Source organism: Mercurialis annua, linkage group LG4, assembly GCF_937616625.2.
Source record: "Mercurialis annua linkage group LG4, ddMerAnnu1.2, whole genome shotgun sequence".
NCBI lineage: Eukaryota > Viridiplantae > Streptophyta > Magnoliopsida > Malpighiales > Euphorbiaceae > Mercurialis > Mercurialis annua.
Window position 1 is genome coordinate 25,921,482 of NC_065573.1, and position 23,869 is coordinate 25,945,350.

General features: G+C 29.5%; 2 protein-coding genes and 1 long non-coding RNA gene across 4 annotated transcripts; 2 read left to right on the forward strand and 1 right to left on the reverse strand.

Moving 5' to 3' along the window:
- Positions 1-8,276: 8,276 nt before the first annotated feature.
- On the forward strand, positions 8,277-9,159 carry LOC126679110 (auxin-responsive protein SAUR32-like). Its single transcript, XM_050374049.2, has one exon. The coding sequence runs from the start codon at positions 8,423-8,425 to the stop codon at positions 8,759-8,761; it is 339 nt and encodes a 112-aa protein (XP_050230006.1). The 5' UTR covers positions 8,277-8,422; the 3' UTR covers positions 8,762-9,159.
- Positions 9,160-9,920: 761 nt separating this feature from the next.
- LOC126679012 (uncharacterized) lies at positions 9,921-13,419 on the reverse strand. Of its 2 annotated transcripts, none has more exons than XR_008790627.1 (3): positions 13,280-13,419; positions 10,673-11,028; positions 9,921-10,134 (listed from the first exon to the last, which is right to left on the reverse strand). It is a non-coding gene; the product is annotated as an uncharacterized LOC126679012 (long non-coding RNA). The 2 variants fall into 2 exon arrangements; XR_007640786.2 differs by lacking the exon at positions 13,280-13,419 and adding an exon at positions 11,570-11,779.
- Positions 13,420-22,762: 9,343 nt separating this feature from the next.
- On the forward strand, positions 22,763-23,790 carry LOC126678158 (auxin-responsive protein SAUR32). The gene has a single exon (XM_050373047.2). It carries the CDS (start codon positions 23,180-23,182, stop codon positions 23,525-23,527), a length of 348 nt encoding a protein of 115 aa, XP_050229004.1. The 5' UTR covers positions 22,763-23,179; the 3' UTR covers positions 23,528-23,790.
- Positions 23,791-23,869: the final 79 nt, after the last annotated feature.

The window sequence follows — 23,869 nt, forward strand, 5'->3', positions numbered from 1 at the left end:
CTCTATTTTATCAAAAAAGCTCTTTATTATAAACAACATCATTGAAAATGATCTTATACTTATTTTTATTTTTTAATAATCAAAAAGGTGGAGCTGTGCGAGAATTTAAATTCACGATCTAATAATTTTATTGTTCAGCGCTTATACTATTTGAACTGTAGATTTTTGGATTGTTACACTTCTTCTCCATCAAATAAAAAATATTTATAATATATATTTTCTGGAAACGCGGCTTCTGCTTCCACTAAATTGGCACTTTTTGTTTCTTTGATGGAGATTTAATGATTGGATCCACAGTTGCAGACTCTTACCTTTTGTAATTAAAACATTTAAGTAGCTGCCTGCAACAAACATTTAGTAACTCTTACATACGGTCCACTTTTTTTATATACTAGTTTCGCATTACGTGCTACGCTCGTGGCTCGTAACGTGACTCACCGATTTATATATTAATTAAATTTATTATATATAATTATATATTTTTTTAATATATTAATTAATTGACGTCAATATATTTCTTATATATTATTATCTTAATTAAATTTGTTACCATTATATTAATGTATTTTATATATAATCAATATTAAAATATATTTAGAGGTTTTGTTAGATTGGAGATAATTTTTGAATACTGTTTTTATTTTATTTAAAGTTATGGTAGTTATATCTCAATGAAATTAAAAGGTTGAAAAAATCAAATAAAAAATATATTTAATAATAGTATTTTTATTATTAAATCCAAATAAAGAATATATATATATATATATATATATATATATATATATATATATATATATATATTTGGATTTAATAATAAAAATACTATTATTAAATATTTTAAATTTAAACTTATCCATAATCATAATAAAGAATGTTATTACAATCCTAATAGGACTAATTACTTTCATAGAGAGAGTTTATATTATAAACAAAACCATTTATTTATTATCTCTAGGCGAAATCTATGCCTACATGTAAAATAGATATTAGTGTAATTTAATAATATCGAATTAGTGTAATAATTCAAAGTGTTTGTTTGTCATTCAATTTCATACTCCAGACTACACTTCTTTGGATTAGGAGAATTTCATATTAGCAATCCATACATATGAATAATTATTTTCTTTAGAATTCTAATTGCATTAAGAAATATATTTTGAATTAAATAATTCAAAGTGTTTGTTTATAAATAGACAATTTCGTATGAGCAGCAATACATACATGTGGGAGTCTAATAATTACTTTCTTTAGAATTCTAATTGGATTAAAAAATATATTTTGAATTGAATTAGGATAAACAATTAACATGTTATTATTATTAAAGATAGAGTTTTAATTGTATTAGGAAATAGTTTATGAGTTGGATTAGAATAATTAATTAGTCTAATAAATTTTAATTATTATTAAGGACATTATCGTAAATGTGCCTGTCCCCCCCCCCCCCCCCCCCCCCCCCATCTGTACTTTTATATATAGTATATAGATTTATTTTAGTCTAAAGAGACCATGCACATTTTTTACGTTGAAATTAGGCGCTTTTTTTTACTACAACAGAAACATAGAATTTGAATCTGAAACTTTCAAGTTGAATCACAATATCCATTTTATAAAATTATGTCTACAAGAACTAAAATCATGCCTTATTTTTATTATAATATCGGAAGAAATTGAATTTGGGACTCCCAAATCGAAATACAACATTTGAATTTTTGTATTTTTTTTTTTTATCATAAGCTAAACTTCAACAAGTGAAGTGAAAGTATTTATAATATAAAGATAACAACTCCTGATCACAATGAGTAAATCATACCAAAATCAAATGATGATACTATAAAACAGAGTTATCCAACAAGCTAAAATTACGCTCTATAATAAGCAAATTCATGTAAAAGACAATTTTATAGTCGAGAAATCAAGACATAAACCCAAAATATTTCATGTAAAGGGCATTACATTTCCTCAGTCCCTCCATTAATTCGTCTATGATCCCACACTTTGGAAAATCTTCATTCAAGAACAGTAATCCTCATTCTGTCTTCTTATCCTTCTGCTCATAAATCATAAATATTATTTCTTTTCCTATTTCTATCTTCATCATAAAATTAAAGAAAGAAAGAAAAAAGGGCAACGCAATTAAGTAGGTTTTGAACTTTTGATTATCTGCAAAACACGTATTGGCTTCTAATTCTATATGAAGGTGCATATAAAAATGGTTCATATCAGTGACGAAACCAGACCACGATTTCAGATAGAGCACATTTTAATTATAAAAATTATAAATATAATATCATAAAAAATATATACTAAAAAATAATTATTAAAAAAATGATCAAAGATTATATGTATTTTTATTTTATATTTTTATCGGTTTATCCAAATTAATCAACTAATTCGGCTAGTTTAGTTTTCCATTTTCAATATTTTAGTTAATTCAATTAAATTAGTTTTTAGTTAAAATTAATAATTTAATCGGTTGAAGAGATATTATAATTCGGGTTGATTTAGTTGTATTAAATCTATCGGTTCTTATGTTTCTCCACTGATCATTTCATAACTATAAACAATGAGTTAGGTAACACGGAAATGAATATTGGAAAACGGGACACTCAGACATGTGAAACAATGTTATTTTAAAATTTTCTATATAAAAGGTTTCGTGTTTGAAATGTCAAATTTTTGAAACATTTCTGAAACGAGACACGTTAATTAAATGAAGTGTACGTGCTATCTAAACAATAAATAAATTCATTGGTTAACTTATTATAGATTGTCTCTATGGTTGAGCAAATGGACAATTAAATTAAATTATATGGATTAAGTTTGATTAAAGTCAGGATAATTTATTTAGTTTGGTCCAGAAAATATTATGGTTAAGATTTATGAATTTTTGGCTAATTAAATCACCTAAATATTTTATATATTTAAATAATTAATTAATTTTTTAAGTAAATTTTTTTTTTTGAGGTAGGGCCTAGGCACTGCCTGGCCCTACCTTCTCTCCGTCACTGGTTCATATAATACTGCATTAAACATAAATAACTAAAAGTTTGCAACCAAAGGATTTGATGCAGCCTACGTTGCACGAGAACTTCTTTAGTCCTATGTTTTGGTGTTTTATTCTCGATTGCAGAAGATAGATTTATAATTCTATATTATAATCTATTTTTATTTCGCAGTTTTCTATTTCAGCATTTTTGTTTCAGTATATATATAGGGTAAAAGATAATAACAAGTTTTGTTTATTGTCTAGCCTAAAATGGTTATCCCTAACCTTTAAAATCTAATTATTATTCCCTCTCTTAACTTATATACAGTAGAATGATTGCAGTTGTAGTACAGTATTGCAATGGCTGTCCCTTAGATATTTTTTCCTGTTGTTTTCGAACTTGGGACCGGACCGGATGACCATAAAAGTACTCACATGTGGAGTCGATACATTGTATCATATAAATAATATAGGCTTGTTTAACCAGCTTAATCCTTTACAAAATATCCATTGTTTCTGAAGCTTGAATATGTGTGAAAAAAATTTATAATTTTATTTTCTTCATTGGAATGTTTATTGAAGTGTAGAAACTTCATGAATTCTAATAATATCAGACCAATTGATGAGTAATAGGATTGGAATTTGAAACCCTCTTGAACAACATTAATTGATTTATGTTAAATATCAGTGATTTGAACGTATACTATCTTTAAAATCGGGGGGGGGGGGGGGGGGGGGGGGGGGAGGGGGGGGGGGGGTCTGCACTGCCGAAAAGTCAGGTTAAATATTTTTTAGGTCACTGCACAATTATAAAATAGAAATAATCTACACTTTGCCTCCTCTTACATTCATTTCCTTGACTCCACGTTCTATTAGCTGCAATAACAAATGACTAGCGAAATTAGAGACGGATACAATCACAAATGAAAAGAAAATCAAAAGAAAAATGGCGGGTGATCAAAAAAACAAAATAAAGGATATAATAGAAAAGGCTTAATATTTTAAAAAAAACCCGACCTTATACCCCTTTTCGATCCTACCCTGACGTTGAAAACTTATCAATTTATCATATTTTGCATTTTGTTTCAATTGTATCGCAATTTTTAATTTTTGTCAATTTTTTTATGTAAATGATAAAAGCATTCAATAAAAAATGTTTAAAAATAAAATTAAATTCATTTTCATTCAAAAAAGTACAAATAAGCCATTTATTTTAAAAATTAGCTAAAAACCATAATCAAATTAAAACTAATTTAAATTTTTAATTAATTTAATCAAATTTAAATACTGCCTTCGTCCCAAATTGATAGACACTATTTTAATTTTCTTTTTCCTTATTTTTTTTATCAAAGGCTAAAATTTCATTAATAATAGCGAAAATTACATGAACGGTTTCTCAACACATTGAGTCAACTATTCTAGAGAAGATGATGAGAGCTGTAACTATACAGTCATCGATTAGGGCTAAACTAACCAATAAGGGTCATCCAAATTTAATTAGCTCTAATAATTAATCTAAATAATTAGGCTTCAACTTGTGTATATGAATACACAGCATATGGGATGCCCTCAGAAAGCCTAATCCTTGAACATCCCACTAGAATGTTTTCATAATTGACGGTAGCCATGTTCTTCAGGCGCTACCGTTTGCTCACCAATATATCCACCTTCAATCGAGTAGTCCTCTTTAGAAAATAACGCAACTGAATTAGACACCACGCCTTCATTGCCATCTTGATATTTCAAACCCCTTTTTTCCTCCTCCAGTGTTTGTAATGTCTTCAAATGTTAATTTTTTAAGGGAGTTTGATAAATATACCCTCATTAATTTTTGAGAATATCTTGAAAATAAAAATTACTAGAAGACAAAAGTTACCACTATATTGAATAAGGGCAACTATGGTATTCTTTTTATGTATTAACTCATTTTATCTAGAGAATTTAAATTTCTTAATACTCGTGTTCGTCCTAAACTGCCAAAATTTGAGTCGGAGAGAGTAAAATTTAAACGTGTACAATTAATATATGTTATACATGGATAGAACGTTTTTGAATTTTTTTTTTCAAATGAAAAAAACGTCAATTTTATATTTCTGGATACAATTAAAACGATAAAATGCGAAATAGGATAAAATTGATAAATTTTTAACGTTAGGATAAGATCGAAAAGGGATCATAAGGTCGGAATTTTTTAAAATATTAGATCAATTATAAAAACTACCAAAAAGAGTAAGTGACGCCGAAAAATAATCTATAAAAGACGGTTAAAGGGGTTGGTCAGCCATCATAGATTATTTTTCGGACCCGTCATCTGAAGTCTACGTTTGATCTTCATATTGTTCGTGTGGACCTAATCGTGTCAGCAGAATGGATCGACATGACACGTTTACGACCTGCCAACTCATTTTGACACCCTTTATTTTAACTCTAATTTCACTATAAAAAATCAAATTTTGTGATAGAAAACATCTGTCACGAATTTGATGGACATTGTGAAGGATTTGTTGTGAATTTGTAAAGGTTGTGATGAATTAGTGAAAGAATATTTTGTGATGGAAATTTCTTTCATAAATCCGTTGCAAATTTTTATGATAAAAAATCTGTCATTAGTTTTTGATTTTTTTCGTTCATTTTAGGAAAATTTCAGAATTGTCAATTTTAAGAAACTTATAAAATCGTCAATTTTAGCCTATTTTTTAATTTTTTATTTCAATTATAGTTATTTGTTTTAATTTGATTCAAATATACCCTTTATTTTTGGACTTTTTACGGTGAAAATGCAAATTAAAACGATATAAAGCACTGTTAATTCTTGTGCATTTAACTAAAGCGTCCCACTACACAAGCGGCCGCAAAAAATAAATTTTGTCCTTTTATGTGATTAAATCTTCTGTATTTTTTCTTTCAATTTTTTGTCTCTTTTTTCTGGGTTCATCCCATTTTAGATTTCTTTTTCTTTATGCTGTGAGAGGATTTTTTGAGCTCTATTTGTAATCTTTCTTGACTTTCTTTAAAAGCATTTCGAAGGGCATATTTAGATATCTTTTACTCTAATTTGAATAAACAGGTACTATTGGAATTGAGAATTAAAAAATAAACTAAATTAATAATTTTGAAAATTTAAACCATAAACAGAAAAAATCAAAAAAAAAAAAATTCAAAATTTTTAAATGATATTAAGCCTAATAAAATTTGTCCATTATGCCCGCACAGGTTTGGTCTAATGGTCTAAACCTTAGCCATCTGGGCGCCAAAAGTCGCGGGTTCGAACCCCGGCTACGCCCTTTCTTAATATGGAGTGGTTGATGTTGGATTGCTGGCCATTATAGTCCGGAATTACGAGGTATGTGGGCTTGCGGGCGGTCCACATCCCGGGGTTTGACAATGATATAAGTTTCGGCTCAGTAGAGTGAGTCCTCGTCACCAAAAAACAAAAAATAAAATAAAAATTGTCCATTATCTAGCCTGGGGGGGGGGTATCCCTAACTCTAACTCTAACTCTAACTCTAAGTCATTTTTACAGTAGAATGATTGTAGTACAGTAGTACAGTTTAGTAATGGCTGTCCCTTAGATATTTGTTTCCTGTTATTTTCGAACTTGGGACCGGCGAACCATAAAAGTATTCACATGTGAAGTCTATACATTGTATCATATGAATAATAAGGACTTGTTTATCTCATTAATCTAGCTATCCATTGTTTCTGAAGCTGAAATATATGTGAAAAAGCTTAGTAATTTGTTCATTGGAATTTTATGCTAAATACCAATCATCTGAATTTATTTATACCTTAGATATATTGTTTCATATACAAAGTAAAAAGCTTAAACCCTAAAATAAAGGTTGAATATTTGGTAGGTTACGAAACTATCATTTTATTTTAAAAGAAGAAACCCTAATAAATGTTTTGAGAGTGAGAATGATAGTAAAATTATATCTGAAAGTTGAAGCTGGCCGCAATCTGAAAGAGACATAAAGGAGTTAAACATTACTGTTCAGAATATAGTAAAGCTGTGAAGACGAGTAACCTTATCTTTTTGTCCCAAAATGAAGTGGTACGAAAGAGGACAACTAGTTCTTAACAAGTTGGAGCTGAAATATTTTGGAACTATCTAAATCTGGACATGTACTACCCCACCTCACTTTCACAATTTTTATGATCCATCATTAGTCATAACATTCTATTATTTCAAATGAAATGACAAGTCCAAGAAATAAAACAGAATTAATCTACACTTTGCCTCCTTTTCCAATCATTTTCCTATAACTCCACATTCTATATTAGCTGCATTAATCCACCACAGGGACTACATTATATAAAAAATGCAAAATATATTTTTCTATTCATAGCTATAGTTCGTTTGTCAAATATTATATATGATTTTAAATTTTATCGGTTTCGATACTTACAAAATAAATACCCGCAACTCGTTCAGAATTTACATAATGCAACATTAAAGGGTTAAATTATTTTACGATTACGGAACTATAAATATTTAAACTTGATTGACCAATGTTTCATTTGTTATAATTTGGTACCCAACTTTTATTTTTATTACAACAGGAGGTTACTCATTTATTTTTGTTACAACGGTAAGTTTTGTTTAGTTGAGAATGAAAAATTATTTACTAATCCAACTTTGCCACATCAACTTATTGGCCACATAGATAGTGGTAGAAAAATTACTTAATTAACAATATCAATTATGCTCGTCAAAAAAAAAAACAATATCACTTATGATTTAATTCTAGCTTACCATTTTTTTTCTTTTTTCTGCCGTTTTGCTTATGTGGCATCCGCACATGACAAAGTTGCTTTAGCTAGTAAATTTGAATTGTCACGTAAGCAAAATTTTATCAGAAATGAATGAATAACCTCTCGTTGTAACGAAAGTAAAAATTTGATTACCAAATATAACAAATAAAATATTGATTACCGAAGTGTAAAGAGTCTATATATGGTTTGATAATACAAAATATAATAACCCCAACATTACACATTCTTGTAAATAAAACTTATCATATTTGACATATATAAAATATTGTTTCATGTCAGGTATTAATTAAGAATAGATATGGCAACACTCAGAAAAAATAAATATTATGTCAAACAAGTATAAACCGTGTCTAGAAAGACCCCCACCATTTGTAAATGTAGCATAGAAGATGAATAAATGAAAATGTAGTAGTATTAAAAGATATTCAGTAGGTTGCTTTATACGAATGAAATGGCCCCATGATACTCTTAGGAAACTTCAGCTTTCTTTCCAATTTCCTAAATGTGTCACTATATATATTCCAATCCCTTAGCCACTCCAAATTATACAAAACAAGAAAACAAATACATTCTAATAGCATTTTCAGCTCATCCATCAAAACAAAACAAAATACAGTTAACAGATTCTACTCGAAGTTGCGATTACATTTCACGAATTCCATGGCCCTATTGAGAAACGGAGAAGAAAGCGTTAGAGCTCTAATGAAACTCGAGCATTTCGTTAAAAGGATACAACGGGGTGTCGTTCATTCATCTAGAGGATCAAGCCTCAGGGACATTAAGCAAGGACATTTCGCAGTTATTGCGGCGAAGGGTGGTGAACCAAAGAGATTTATAGTGGAGTTAGAGTATCTAACGAATCCCGCATTCGTGAAGTTACTGGAGGAAGCGGAACAGGAATTTGGGCTCCAACAGAAAGGAGTTCTTTCAGTTCCTTGTCAACCCGAAGAACTAGAGATGATTATAGGCGAAAGAAGAAGAATGAGTACCGAATGGTAATGGACATTTAAAATCTTTATGTACCAAAAAATGATCGGTGTTATTCAAAGTGTTCAGTAGTGCGAACTGTGATAAGAAACAAAGATCTATTCAACCAGGAAATTCTTACAAGTTCAGTAGAAACATATTCGTTCAGCTTTTGAGATTAAAATAATGAACTCATTCTCATTACAAAATAAACACATCTCTAGATATATATATATATGTGTGTGTGTTCCTAAAATAGAATTTGGAAAAACAATTAAGTTGGTATTAGAGCCTAGAAGTCAATCATGAAACCAAGAGAAGATTAATTATTGCATGCATAATAACAAGCTAATTAAGGCTCTTGCATGCTTTCATATATAAAGATGTGGTTGTGAGTATGCCAAAAACAACACACAGGGATTGTCTAAAGTGAAGCAGGTTTCTTCCCATTTTCTATATTTGATATTTGACACTAATGAATCTAATTGAAACGAGTGACCTTATCTTTTTTTTTAATGGAAATTAATGAAAAGAGGACATTTTACTACCCCGCCAAAATATGATAGTTATTATATGACCCATTGTTAATCAGCAGATTCTAAAATTCCAGATAAATGACCACTCAATAACAAACACAGGAATGAATCTACATGCTGAAAATATCCAAATTATCGTTTGTTTGCATTTTGAAGACCAAACTTTACACTACAAGAAACTAGTTCTTTAGCGAAGGTAAAAGTGGTCGTTAATTCATTATATCCGGTCGCAAATTGTTTATAGGGAGGGTAAAAATCCGGTCGTACATGGTCGTAATAGGCTCCGCCGTAAAAGGTATTTAGGACCGTAAAATAATATCCGGTCGTAACTCATTTTGCGAAGGTAAATTTTTCCGGTCGTAAAAAGATCATTAACAGCGACAGTATTTTTAATGTTATTACGACCGCTATACCTTCATAATTCTGAAGAGCAATTGCGACAACATTTTACATAACAATTGCGACCAAATTACCTTCATAATTTCATAATCTTGCATTAACACATTATTCTTCACGACCGCTTAGATAGTCGCTAAATGCATACACATTTTCATAATCAATTATTATTTTGATAATGAAATTTATTTTTAATTTAAAAAATGAACAAAATATAAGAAAACTTATCTACAGTTAAAATATCAATATTGACAAGAAAATATCTACATGTTTTGTAATGCATATTATAACTAGTCAAAAATTTAAAACATTAGCAACATAATAACACTAGCTGCAGCAACCAACTAAAACTGATGGATTCAAAATGCAAATTATCTTGATGAACATATATTGATGCAATTTCATGTCTCATCTTCTTTAGTCCACCAATAAGTACTCCCACTCTTGATCCTTCTTTACACTCAAATAGCATTCCTGCACCCAAAATAAAACAAAGAGCATTAAAAGCAATTCACACCACAGATATTAATCAATTTGACTTCTAAAAACGTTTCAAATTGTAAAATCGGTTCAATTTGTCACTGCCAACAATAACAGAAAATGTAGCACAAATCTATTAAATTTATAAACCAAGACAAAGCATATCCAATCAATTACAGAAATCAGAGACCAAATATGAATGCAAAAGACACAAATAATGAATTCTTTATTGCTATTTATGCCTCTTGAGCAAAAATAACTGTATTTGCATGCCAATTGCACATATTAAAAACACAAAGCCCCCAAATCAGCTAATTGCGGCCATGTCCCAACAACCAAAACCAGATAAAAACATAAACTAACAAATAGTTAATAACACGATTAAGATTCACAATAAAGTACGAGACCATAGGCAACACTCAATTTACATAGACACGTATATTACCTATAGGCAACACTCAATTCATTACAAAATAGAGTACAGTGAAAATATGTTAGACAAATTAACGGAATAGACAAGAATAATACTCACATTTTTAGGTGTAATTAACTTTGTTGGGTATCAATTGTATGAAATGAGGTTGATGGTTGGTCACTTTTTTCTTGAGCAGCGAACATTTCTTCAAACTTGCGAAATTTATCTTCCATTTCTTCAAACTTTTGAAATTTATCTTCCAATGCACTTAATCGACTTTTCAATAATTGATTTTCTTCTTGAAGTTGAGCTTCGCGTTCAGCCTTCTTAGTTGATGGACCCTTTAAATGTTTGAACTTCACTCCACCACCGTAGCCAACCACATGACTATGTGTTTGATTTCCAAAACATTTTAGGACTACCTCTACATTTGGAAGAGAGGGATCCGATTCGATCACCTCGCAGATTTCATCCTAAGTAAGAAGAAAACGAACACTAATGAGATAAAAATGCAAGAATCCTACTTGATATTTATTTGATAAAAACATTTTTATAGACAAAGAGCAAATATCAGATTAATTGCTTGTATTGTAAGTTGTGAGATGCTACAGAAAAATACATGAAAATAAGAACAGGTATAACCAAGTACATTATGTGGCCTTACAAATTTAAATTGAAAAAGATCTGTTAACAAGTACTTTAACTGCTAGGAATATTATATATTGAAATCACTTGCAATCTTAAATTACTAACTTACATATTTCGCAATAGTTTCAGGTTCAACAAGCTTGTGATAATAGGAATTAAGAATTAAGCATGAAAACAACAATTATCAAAAAACTTATGAGAATAGGAATTCATCTTCATATTATTAAGACCTAGAAAGCAATTAAATAATCACCAATCATATTATCATGTTGTGAATGCAATTAAACATTTTTTAACAAAAAAGGCCTAAATTCAGGCTGCCATAAAAAACTAACTCAATAACACTCATGAAAACTGAAATAATACCTCTGGTGAAATCACAAGTCTGAAATTTGCTAATAAATGGATCAAGACAATGGCACAAAGAAGGTGAAAAAAGAGAGTGAGAGAGGCGTAGAGATAATGAAGAAAAGCAGAGCGAAATAACCTAAAAAGAAAAAGTCAATAGACATATTAATTACTGAAAGTAAACACAAACATAAACATGACAATTTAAACATGGTTATTCATTAGTGTTTGAATTTAAATTGAATAATTATGATCATTTGAGTCCAAATTCTCTTCTATGTATTTGTGCTGAAGTATTACTATAAGAATTAATATAATTACAAACAGTAAACATCTGTGACACCTAATAGAAGAAAATCTGCTGTATAATTAAACTGTTTATTCTACCTTCATACATAAAAATAATTGAAATGGAAATACAAACCTTGGTCTCACAATATCAAATTCAGAAATAACAATAGAAAAAATTCATCTGTGATATACGCAATAGGAAGGTGAAATCTGAAAATCAAATCAAATTAATTTAGTGTTATCAATAGAAAAAATTTACAATTTATGTGTTGATAATTTCTAAAAAGAAAACAGAAGGAATGAGGGTTATGCCCCCAAAGAATTTGGATGAATGTGGAAATCTGCCTAAAGTAAAGAATCTAAAACTGTGAACTAATGATTAGGTTCTCTACACTACCCTCAGTACCCTTCAGTATTAAAAAACAAACTTATGCAGTGAGGGCAGTAATTTTACTACTCACATCTGTGCTATTTGTTAGGCCTCATTTCACATAAAATATTCTATCAGAATGCAACTTATTCTTCTCAGCTTATTCTGCACAAGTTATCTTCCACAGCTACATTTAGAGAGAAATTATCAAAATTCCCAATTTTTTTATTAAAAAAAATGCATAGAGAAAACAAAAATAGAAATTGTATCGAAAAAAATTACAGAACTATTTAGAGAGAAAGGACTGAAAATCGCACCTGAAAATGTAAAATCAACAAGTCATTTGAGAACTAAAACATTTAAACATTGAAAGGTCTAAAAAATTTATAAAAATTACGGACTTAAGGTCTAAAACTTTTAAATAATCAAAAATCACGCTCCTCCAAGTTAATATATCTCTACTCTATATCTAATACAACTCTAAATGTGAATAAAACAAAACAAATTCTTTGATTCTGAATAAAACAAAAATACACTTCACTATTATAAGTTAAACCTGCATAATCTCTAATCCAATTACAATAATTCTACAAGAACCACAACTTCAACCAATTATAAGAGAATTTTAAGCACATCAATCAAACAGAATAGAATAAAAAACTTAAAAATAACATAGAAATATAAATAATGTGAAAATGGAACCTGATAACTGCCATGATTGACAATAAAATGAAAATAATAACTTACTATTGGTGAAGAGAGGAATTAGATAGTACTAAAAATCAAAAATCAAAAATCACAACCCTAAGTTGAAAAGAATAAATCAAAAATCGTTTAGCTTGTACACCTCCAGTTTATAATATCAAAATCATAAGTTGATAATAAATCAAAAGCCTAAGTTGAAAATCAAAAATCAAAACTTAAAAATCAAAAATCAAAAATCAAAACCCATAGTTGAAAAGAATAAATCAAAAATCGTTTAGCTTGTACACCTCTAGTTTATGATATCAAAATCCTAAGTTTAGAAGAAATCAAAAGCATAGGTTGAGAATAAATCTAAACCCTACCTGAGGTTTCAGTCGCAATCGTCTGCTGGATTTGGAGATAAGAATTTTTTGAGCAACTTAGATTCAGCATCGCAATCGTCTTCTCTAGTTTCAGTGGCGTTTAGGTTTCATACGAGCACCACTTTTTGATTCTGCCATTTAGTTTCAGTCGTTCTATTTTTTGTTATTTTTTTTATCTATTAAATCACTCGCTGGGCCTGGGCTTAATATTTAGCATTTGGGACGGGAATTATTTTCATATTAGGAAAGGATTATAAAAGTGGTCGCAATACAAAGGTACAATTTCATTTAAAGACCGGATAGCAGGATAGTCCTTATTGATACATATATTACGACTAAATTAGGGTCCCTTCGCAATATGTTGGCCGCTAAAGATCCATTTTCTTGTAGTGTTAATTTGTTTCACTTATTAGCCTTTAATTTTATTTCAACGAAAGATTTTCCGCTCAAAAATATATATGTTGCTGCCAGAGTTTATTTTATTTTTTACTTAAAAAATTATCATGTATACATAATTAATTTGACATAAAAACATTAATTTAAAATGACATTATGGACACGTGGGAAGTTTTCAAGATAAATTAAACTAGAAAATCTGATTGTTTCGTGTCAAAATATGGCCGATACGTATGCATTTAAAAAAAATCTTATTTGAAATAAAATCAAAATTTAATAACCAAAATGAAGTAAATCAAAGGTTTGAGCACCGAAATAAGAAAAAATGATAGTTTAGATATTCCCATGATATTCCCATGATTAATTATCCGCCATAACATACGGCTGACGAAATTAGTGATGAATCCAATCACAAAATGAGAAGTAAAAAAGAAGACAGAAAATTGGCATGATTCATATAACTTTTTTCAGTTTAAAGATTGAATTATATCTTTGATCTTTTTCAAATTGAACCGAATTGAGCGCCAATTCATAGTCGAATCAAGTGAACTATCCAGTTCGATTCGAGTAGACACTAGGTTTAACTATAATTTGTGCTTCATAGATTTTCACAGAAAGGTGTCAAAATGGTCTTTTTTTTCTTCTCTTGAGGTAATACTTAGTTATAACAAAGAGACGATCCATTATTTGGACATGTGAAAAGCTTATTTTAGGAATAATTAAGAAAGGAGAATTAACAATATTACATTGGAAGGAATTATATATCAAGGTACAATTATTCAATACCTTAATATTTTCAAGGGTTAATTCCTAAAAAAATCACGAACTTTACACGAAATTTCATTTTAATCATGAACTTTAAAAATTATCATTTAAAGGCACGAACTTTCATTTTGTTTCAAATCTATCGCCAAAGTAAAATCCGATGTATTTTATCGAATCAAAAATTCCTAATCCTATATACTCTAACTAAAAGATAATAAGATTTAATGTCGATTTATAATTAGGGTCTTTCATTAATGGTTTATTGAAGAATTTAATCAACAAAAATACACTGAAATGATAGATTTGAAACAAAATGAAAGTTCGTGCCTTTAAATGGCAACTTTTAAAAGTCATGATTAAAATGAAACTTCGTGTAAAGTTCGTGATTTTTTTAGGAATTAACCCTATTTTCAAAGCTAAAAACTTTATATCATCAGAATATGCAAAAGCCTAAGAAGGTTTAGAAAATATATATATATAATAACATTCCATGTGCAATTGTCTAATATAACTGTCATAGTAGACAATTTGAAACAAAACAAGAGAAAAAAAAATCAAGTTGTTGACTACATATATAATTTCTAAATCAAACCTATCGCTATATTTCATTTTAGTGACCGAATTTTGATTTTTTTTCATTTTGATAGCTAAAGTTTAAAATTATTTCAACATAGGTTTTTATTCAAAATTTTGACATGGCAGCCAAATTTTACCACTTGGCAATCGTTTTGTATTTATATTTTCATGAAATTTTTTTATTTATGCATAATTTCATTCCAACAAAAAAAATTCTTGATCAAATTATGCAAAAAAAAGCAAAATTTAGATGACACTTAAAGTTTAGTAACCAGATTGAAAAATAATTAAAATTTAGTAGTCAAATTAAAAAGAATTAAAATTTAGCAACCAAAATAAAAAAAATAAAGTATGTTCACCAAAATAATATATTTCGATAGTTTGGATACATCCGGTGTCCATTACCCCATATTTTATAAAAAAAATACTTCCTTTGTTTTATTTTATTTATCCATTCTTTTACATTTTGATATTTAAGAAGACGTATTTTTTTATTATTGATATATATTTTTATTTCATAATCATCCAAAAACATTCCATCTTTTGAGTTTTTCGATTATATATTAAATTTATAAAATTGTTAATTTTACCTCAATTTTAAATTTTAAATTTCAATTGTATCTATTTTTATAAAATTGGATTTTTTTTACTAAAAAAATATTCAAATATTGTATGTCCATCACAGTAAACCCTTATCTTTTTAGAATTCCAATTTTATATTTCAAATTCACGAATTTTAAATCTCTTTTTTGAATAAAAAATTTGAATTGGGAATAAAATAATAGTTAATTATAAATTTAAATTTTAGATTTTATTTAATTTTCTTTAAAATAGAGTTTAAAAATTGAAAAACAATAAAACAAAACAAAATGAATTAATATTTTCTGTTCTTTTCAAATCGAAGGAAAAATTGGTAAACGGTTTATTATTATTGTATATAATTGTGAATGCATCTTCCCATAACACTCCTCTTCCATCTAATATAAAAAAAATCTAAATATATTTTCTGGCAATGCGGCTTCTGCTTCTACTGAATAGGCACTTTTTGTTTCTTTCATGGAGATTTAATGATTGGATCCACAGTTGCAGACTAATTAATTTTACCTTTCGTAGAAACATTCTAGTGGTTGCAACCAACATTTAACTCTTGTACAATTTGGCCTACCTTTTTAATATTTTTACAAATCTAAAAAAATTCTTTCGCAAATGCTCATTAGCTTATAAAAATGATACGGCACAATCATTGACTCTCAAGTCGAATTATAATATATGAATCACTAAGAATTGAAATTATGCGGTTTAATTAATAAGCAAATTCATGTAAAGGTCTCTACATTTCCTCAGTCCCACCATTAATTATTCTATGAGATATCTACTGAATGAACATTTCTTCATTCAAAAACAGGAATCCAAATTCTATCTTCTTCTTCTTCTAATCATTAATCCAAAATATTTGTCTGCTCCTATTCCTATCTTCTTCATAAAATCAAAGAAAGAAAAAGAAAAAAAAAACAATCCAATTAAGTACTCCCTCCGTCCCAATAGAGTTGTCCACTTTGCCTTTATCACACAGTTTAAGAAAAGTAATTATTGTTTGTAGGTTTTATAAAATTTTCTTTGTTTTTCTTGTCATACCCCTATTTAATAGAGGGTCCACTTGCAATTTACTATTAATTTACTCATTAGTGGATTTTAAATATGGGTAATATAGAAAAATTGAGTGTAAAAGTTACTTACTTTTTGAAAGTGGACAAGTATTTTGGGACAAAAAAATTTCTCAAAGTGGACAACTCTATTAGGACGGAGGGAGTAGGTTTTAAACTTTTGATTATGTGCAAAACATATACTGACTACTAGTTATTTATGATGGTGCATATAATGCTGCATTAAACAAAAATAGCTAAATTAAACTTAGCAACCAGATTTGACGCAGCTTACGTTGCACGAAAACTTCTTAAGTCCTATATTTTGGTGTTTCATTGTCGTTTCAGGAATTTTTTTAAAATTCTATATTACAATCAATTTTTTTATTTCACAGTTTTATATTTCAACGAATCTGTTTCCGTACATACATAGAATAAAGGATCACAAGAAGATTGGTTCATAATGTAGCCTAGATTGTGTATTCCTAACCCTATCCTTTGAAATAATCTAACTATTCCCTCTCTTAACTCATCTACAAAAGAATGATTGCAGTTGTAGAGGCTGTCTTTTGGATAGTTGTTTCCTGTTATTTTCGAACTTGGGACCGGTTAACCATAAAAGTATTCACATGGTAAGCCAATACATTGTATATTCTAAATTATAAAGACTTGTTAACTTCTTTACTCATTATTTTTTAGCATGAAATAAAGATGTCTAATTAAATACAACTTATCCTAAAAAAACTAGATAATTACTTATTGTTTCAGAAACTGGGTATATACATTGTTTCTGAATCTGGAAAATATATGTCAAAAGCTAAATAATGTTTTTGTTCATTGGTATTTTGATTGAAGGGTAGAAACTTCACGAATTCTAATATTATCTGACCAATTTGTTATTCATAAATAATAGGATTCAAATTATTGAACAAAAATTAATTGATTTATGTTAAACATCAATTATTTGCACTTATGTATATATTGTTGTATACGAAATGAAAAGCTGAAACCCTAAAATAATTAACAACTAATAAATAGTGTAAAGCAACCAAATTTTCTCTCTCTAAAATATTTGCTCTCCCTTCTCTCTGAAAAAAAAAATTTTCATTTGTTCATCTTTTTAAAGGTGGGAGAAGATGATTTCTCCGGCTTTAGCCGGAAAATCATTTTCTCTCCGTGCATAATACTATTTGCTATAGATCTACTATGTTCTTCTTTAGTTGAATAAAGTCTTTGGTTATAATTTTTTTTGAGTTTTGATTTGTATTTTTCATATTTGAATAAGTATAAAGGTTTTTGGTGTTTGTAGGTAGGTCTATCAACGTTTTTGGTGGGTTTTCGAATTTGAGATCTAATTCTTTAATATCTAAAATATATGTAGGGTGTCTTTTAGATCTATACAAGTTTTTGAAGATGTTAAAAGGATGGGTTTTTTTTAGATCTAGCAAAGTTCTTGTAGATCTATATTCGGAGATTTTGAAAACTCATTTAAACTATTGTAGATCTAAAAATAGGGAGGTTTGTTGGGTTATCTTTACTAAAAATTCATTGAAGATGAAGATCAGAATGCTAGGCTCAACCGGATAGAGCGGTTTCAAAAATAAATCGGAAGAAGAACTGTCCAAGTACCCCGTCTACGAGAAACATAGTTTTATCGTTGTTAAGTTTAACATAGTCACAGATTTTTTCTTATTTTTGATTATTTTTTACTTATCCGGAATTGTTACTTAATTTCTAATTGTTCAAACTTAAAAGATCATAACGTGGGTTGTGATGTGATTTTCATATGTTGTACTTGAATTTTTTTAATGAATTTTTATCTTTGGAAAAAAATAATTCTAAAACAATTCCAGCTGACCTTGTAATGATACTCTTACAATGATAAAAAAAAAGTATTACATACTTTAGGTTAGAGTATATATAGTCCAGCCTAGAATGTGTTTATGGTTAGCGCAAAAAAAAATGATACTGCTAAAGGAGCTAGGAGATATACGCGTTCCACCAGTCGAATAGGCTTATAAGAAGGAGGCGAGACATTAGCTGATTTTGATTTGGAAGCAAACATGACTAAGAATGACAAGAATTCCATGCCATCAAAAGGGAAAATAGTTGAGTATTTTTATTAGGCTTAATTATTTAAAAACCACCCATATTAAACTTTTTTTTCGTTTATACCCTGATCTAGAAAAAAATTCATTTATACCCTGACGTATGTGTTTATATTTCACCTCTAGCTCAAATTTCAAAAAAGAAGATAATTTATTGAAAACAACTAAATATAAGGATTATTTTATACTTTTTTCTATTAAAAAAATACAAAGAAATACTTTATCTTTAAAAATGTTCAAAAGTAAGGATTATTTAAAACTTTTTTCTAAATGAAAAGAGGTTAATTAAGTGTTTCGGGGTAGAGGTGAAACATAAACACATACGTCAGAGTATAAATGAATTTTTTCCTAGGTCACGATATAAACGGAAAAAAAATTCAAGCTGGGTGGTTTTTAAATAATTAAGCATTTTTATTAATGAAACACATACATTTTTATCAACAAAAACTAAAGTTCAGACTTAATCTTCATATTAAAACTTAATTTTGGATTAGTTGGACATTAATCCTACTTGGACTTCATAATCTCCAGATTGATACGGTAATTGGTTATTGATCCTGCTTGGACTTCTTAGTCTTCGAATACAATACTTTTCGTGAATTTTTTTTAAAATAAAAGTAGAATTTGCCGTCAATGTAGAGCTAGAGAGAAGTTAGGCCCGAGCTGCTGGAAGATTAAAAGTGAATTAAAAATTAAACCCGACTAGACTAAATTTGAATCGCCACTAAATACATCATACTCCTTCAGTCCGAATAGAGTTGTCCACTTTGCCTTTATCACACAGTTTAAGAAAAGCAATTATTGTTTATAATTTTTGTAAAAAAAATTTATTTTTCTTGTCATACGCCTATTTTATATAGGGTCCACTTGCAATTTACTTTTATTAGTAGATTTTAAATCGGGACGATATAGAAAAATTGAGTGTAAACTTGGTTGCTTATGAAAGTGGACAAAAGTTTTGGGACAAATTTTTATTTTTAAGTGGATAATTTTATTAGACGGCTGTGGCGGTGGAAATGATGTAGCTATAAATAAATGTGAAGCGCATAAATTTTGAAAACAATTCAGATCGGATGCAATGGTCAATTTGCCCTGCCATCAGACAATCAGAACCAGTATGCGCAGCACACAGCTTTTATCGTCTATCATATTTTGCTGTTTTGGGTGAAAAAAAATCAATGATGTCAGTACTTTTACCCGCATTCAAATGTAAATGTAATTCTGCACTAATTACAATAATCTTTTACTATTATGGGTTAGGAAATACAACATTACCAGCGCAAAAAACTGTAGTATGCATGAGAAATCCGTCGTCAGAGACTATGATTCCTTCATGTCGATGCTACGTCAGTAATTTCGTAAATTCACGTCCATCTCAAAATAATTTTTATATGTCGGGAAATTACGTCAATAATGTGCTATTTTCTAGTAGGATTATGCATCAGGTTGGAGACTCATAATAGTGAAGATGAAATCCAAATAAATGTATTGAGAGGAAAGCTTATTGAGCTGCTCACCAGCGGTATAGCTTTCGGCACGATAAGCGTTCGGTTTGTGTTCGTTCGTATTTTAAACAAACAGAGATCGAGTTTGATTTTATGTTATTTTATTCAAATAACCTGAACATATGTTCATGGTGCTCGACTCGTTATGTTCACAAATAGCTCGATTATGAGCTCTTTTAATTAACTGTTTGTGAACGGATCCTCGTATATATGTGAGCTCATGTAATTGTTGGTGAATTGGCTTGTAAATAAGTTCGATTATGAGTTTGTACACTTGCTCGTATTTAAATAAGATATTGAATTCATTAATACTACATTGTTTTATGAAGTTTTAATAAAAGAAAAAATAAATTATATGAAAACTCTAAAATAAAATTATACCTTATAATTTCACAAATCTCTGACCCTGAAAATAAGTTAAAGAATGGTTCGTATTTAGCTCGTGTTTGTTTATTTAACTGTTAAATGGGCTGAGTTCATGTTAATTCGTACGTTTAACCGCTAAACAAGTTCGTTCACGAACTCGGCTCGTTTATCAGCTAAACGAACGAACACAATATAAACACAAGATGAACACGAACACTATAAATTTTAAACATGTAAACTTCGTCCATGTATCGAGCTGAACATAAACACTTTAAATTCCGCTCGAATCATTTACAGCCCTATTTATTACAATACATGGTGAGTATCAAAGAGACGTTAAAGAGTTGCATATATTATTGTTAGAGAGTCAAGAATATGGCAAGGCTGTAAAGACGAGTAACCTTATCTTTTTGTACGGAAATGGTGCGTACGAAAGAGGACATGTTCTTAACAAGCTGGCAGGTGAAATGTCTTGGAACCAACTAAATCTAGACATATACTACCCCACCTCACTCTCACATTTTTATCATCTTTCATTAATCATAACATTCTAAACTTTCAAATGAAATGACAATTCAGTGAAATAGAACAGAATTAATCTACACTTTGCCTCATTTTGCAATCATTCCCCTAACACCACATTTTATTAGCATGCATTAATATGCGACGCAGCCAAATCAGTGACGAAATTAAAAATTTGTTGATCAGAGAAGAGAGACGGAATGAAATGACTAATGAGAAAAATAAAAAGAGAGAAATAAAAAATAAACGATAACTGATAGTCAAAAGAGTTGGTCGCCCATCTTCTCCTTAGTTTTGTATGCCGCCAAAAGTTCTGACTAGTGTTTTAAAAACTAAATTGGTGGTGGTTCACCGTTTTATAGTTAATTTTATATTTGACTTTATGTTGTTTGGAAAAGAAAAATAAACGAAATATAACTAAATTTATAAAATTCTACTGGCTTTTATGATTGAACTTGTTCAATGATTCATAAATTCGTAATTTTTCGGTCCAAAATAGTTGAACACAGAACACATTTTCCATTTTTTTTTTTAAAAAAGTAGAACCAAACTAGCTAGTCTCAAGTTTGCAGTCAAGCCAATTGAATTGGCCAGTCCAATCTGGTTCTTATAAACTGGTTTCAACTTAATTTGTTCTTCATACTAGTGATTTACAATAAGATGACAAAAATGCTCTTTAAGGTAATATTTACCTAGCCTAGGCAGTCTTTGGTAATACTTACTTATAAGAGAATCCATTATTTGGACAAATTAATACATGAAACTTAAAACAGCGTAAAGTATGATTATTAAAGAATAAAAATATTATCTTGTCAATAATACAATGTAAACTATATTTATAGTTAGCCACAACTAACTCAATGGGAACCCAACTGAACTTTTCATAATGCAACAGCTAATTCTATAACTTCATTTTCTATATATTTTAATTTCCTCAAAGTTATATAATCCACACAAAATTCAAAATAAAAGGAGATTATTATAATAAAATAGAATTGTCAGATAGTGCAATTATATAAGGTCATATATGTAGTGATATGGAACAGACTGGGTCTGAGTGTATTAAATGCTAGAGCCGACACCATACAAACTTTCATCGGTCTGGTCAGCATTTTAAGTCATGTTCCGTCGGTCATTCACCGTCATTAATTCTTCTAATGGAAACTCAAGTATGGTAATAAACTCACACCCTAGCTAATTAAAGATGATTATAGTAATAATATTTATGCTAATGTCTCATTAATATAGTTTTATAAATTGACTATTTTACTTCCATCATTGGCTTCCAATTACTCTCCATAGCGGACTACGACAGCTATGTCTCTCTTAGATTCTCCGGTCGAAATAGCTCTGTACGATTCTCGATGAAAACAGAGGTTTGCGATTGAAGATTATTTCGAGATCCTCAAACATATTCAAGAAGGATTGTCACTTCTACATATAAAAAACCGTCAATCTAAAAGTTTAAGTTAATAAGCGGGACTCTAGAATGATATCGAAAATATGTAACAGTAACCACAATAAGGCGAGGTTTATGTTCATTTTCAGTTTTTCGATCCGGTTTGCATCAAAACTGAAATGCATTTTTTCACTACTAAAATCGAACTCAACCAAAAAGTTGAATTGTTTATAATTTCAAATCAAACCGAACCGACATTCAATTATTCAATTTAGTTCGGTTTTTGCATACCCTGCTATACATATCAAAACTTACTCAACGTTTGTTTTTCTTAGACAGAGCAAACTGATACAATGGCTATGGAGTGGTAAAATAAGTGTAAACCGTGTCTACAGACCCCACCATTTGCAAATGAAGCTTGGAAGATGAATAAATAAAATGCAACATTAGAAGATATGAAATGGCCCCATTATGCTCTTGGGAAATTTCAGCTTTCTTTCCAGTTTCCTATCTCTCTGCTATATATATTCCTAGCTCTAATGCACTCCTAATTCAACAATACAAGAAAACAAATAGATTCTAATAACAGATTCTACGCAAAGCTGCATTTCACGAACTCCATGGCCTTGTTGAGAAACGGAGAAGAAAGCGTTAAAGTTTTAATGATGCTCAAGCTTTTCGTTAAAAAGATACAGCGGAGTCTCATTCATTCATCTAGAGGATCAAGCGTCACCGAGATTAAGCAAGGACATTTTGCAGTTATTGCGGTAAAGGGTGGTGAGCCGAAGAGGTTTATAGTGGAGTTAGAGTATTTGACTGATCCAGCGTTCGTGAAGTTACTGGAGGACGCAGAAGAGGAATATGGGTTCCAACAGAAAGGAGTTCTTTCAGTGCCGTGTCAACCTGAAGAACTAGAGATGATTATAGGCGAAAGAAGGCGAAGGAGAAGAATGAGTACTGAATGGTAATGGACATTTAAAATCTTTGTGTACTGGAAAAAATCGGTGTTTCTGGTTTGCATGGTTCACAAGAAGACTAACGAAGCATTCTTTTGTTATTTGAAGTGTCCAGTAGGGAAAACTGTGAAACAAAACGGACATTTGTTCTACAAAGAAAATGATCCTCTCACTAGTTCACCTACTGACACGCCTCGTATAAATTCTAACTAACAAAAAAATATACAGAAATTCTTACAACTTCAGCAGAAATATTAATCATTCAGCTTTTGAGATTGAAATTCTTTACTCAAGCATTCAGTGTAATTACCAGAACAAAATCACTCACATTACAGATAAAAAACATCAGTTTGC

Excerpts from the sequence above, each read along its gene's own strand:
- LOC126679110 (XM_050374049.2), top strand. The coding sequence starts at position 8,423 with ATGGCCCTATTGAGAAACGGAGAAGAAAGCGTTAGAGCTCTAATGAAA.
- LOC126678158 (XM_050373047.2), top strand. The coding sequence starts at position 23,180 with ATGGCCTTGTTGAGAAACGGAGAAGAAAGCGTTAAAGTTTTAATGATG.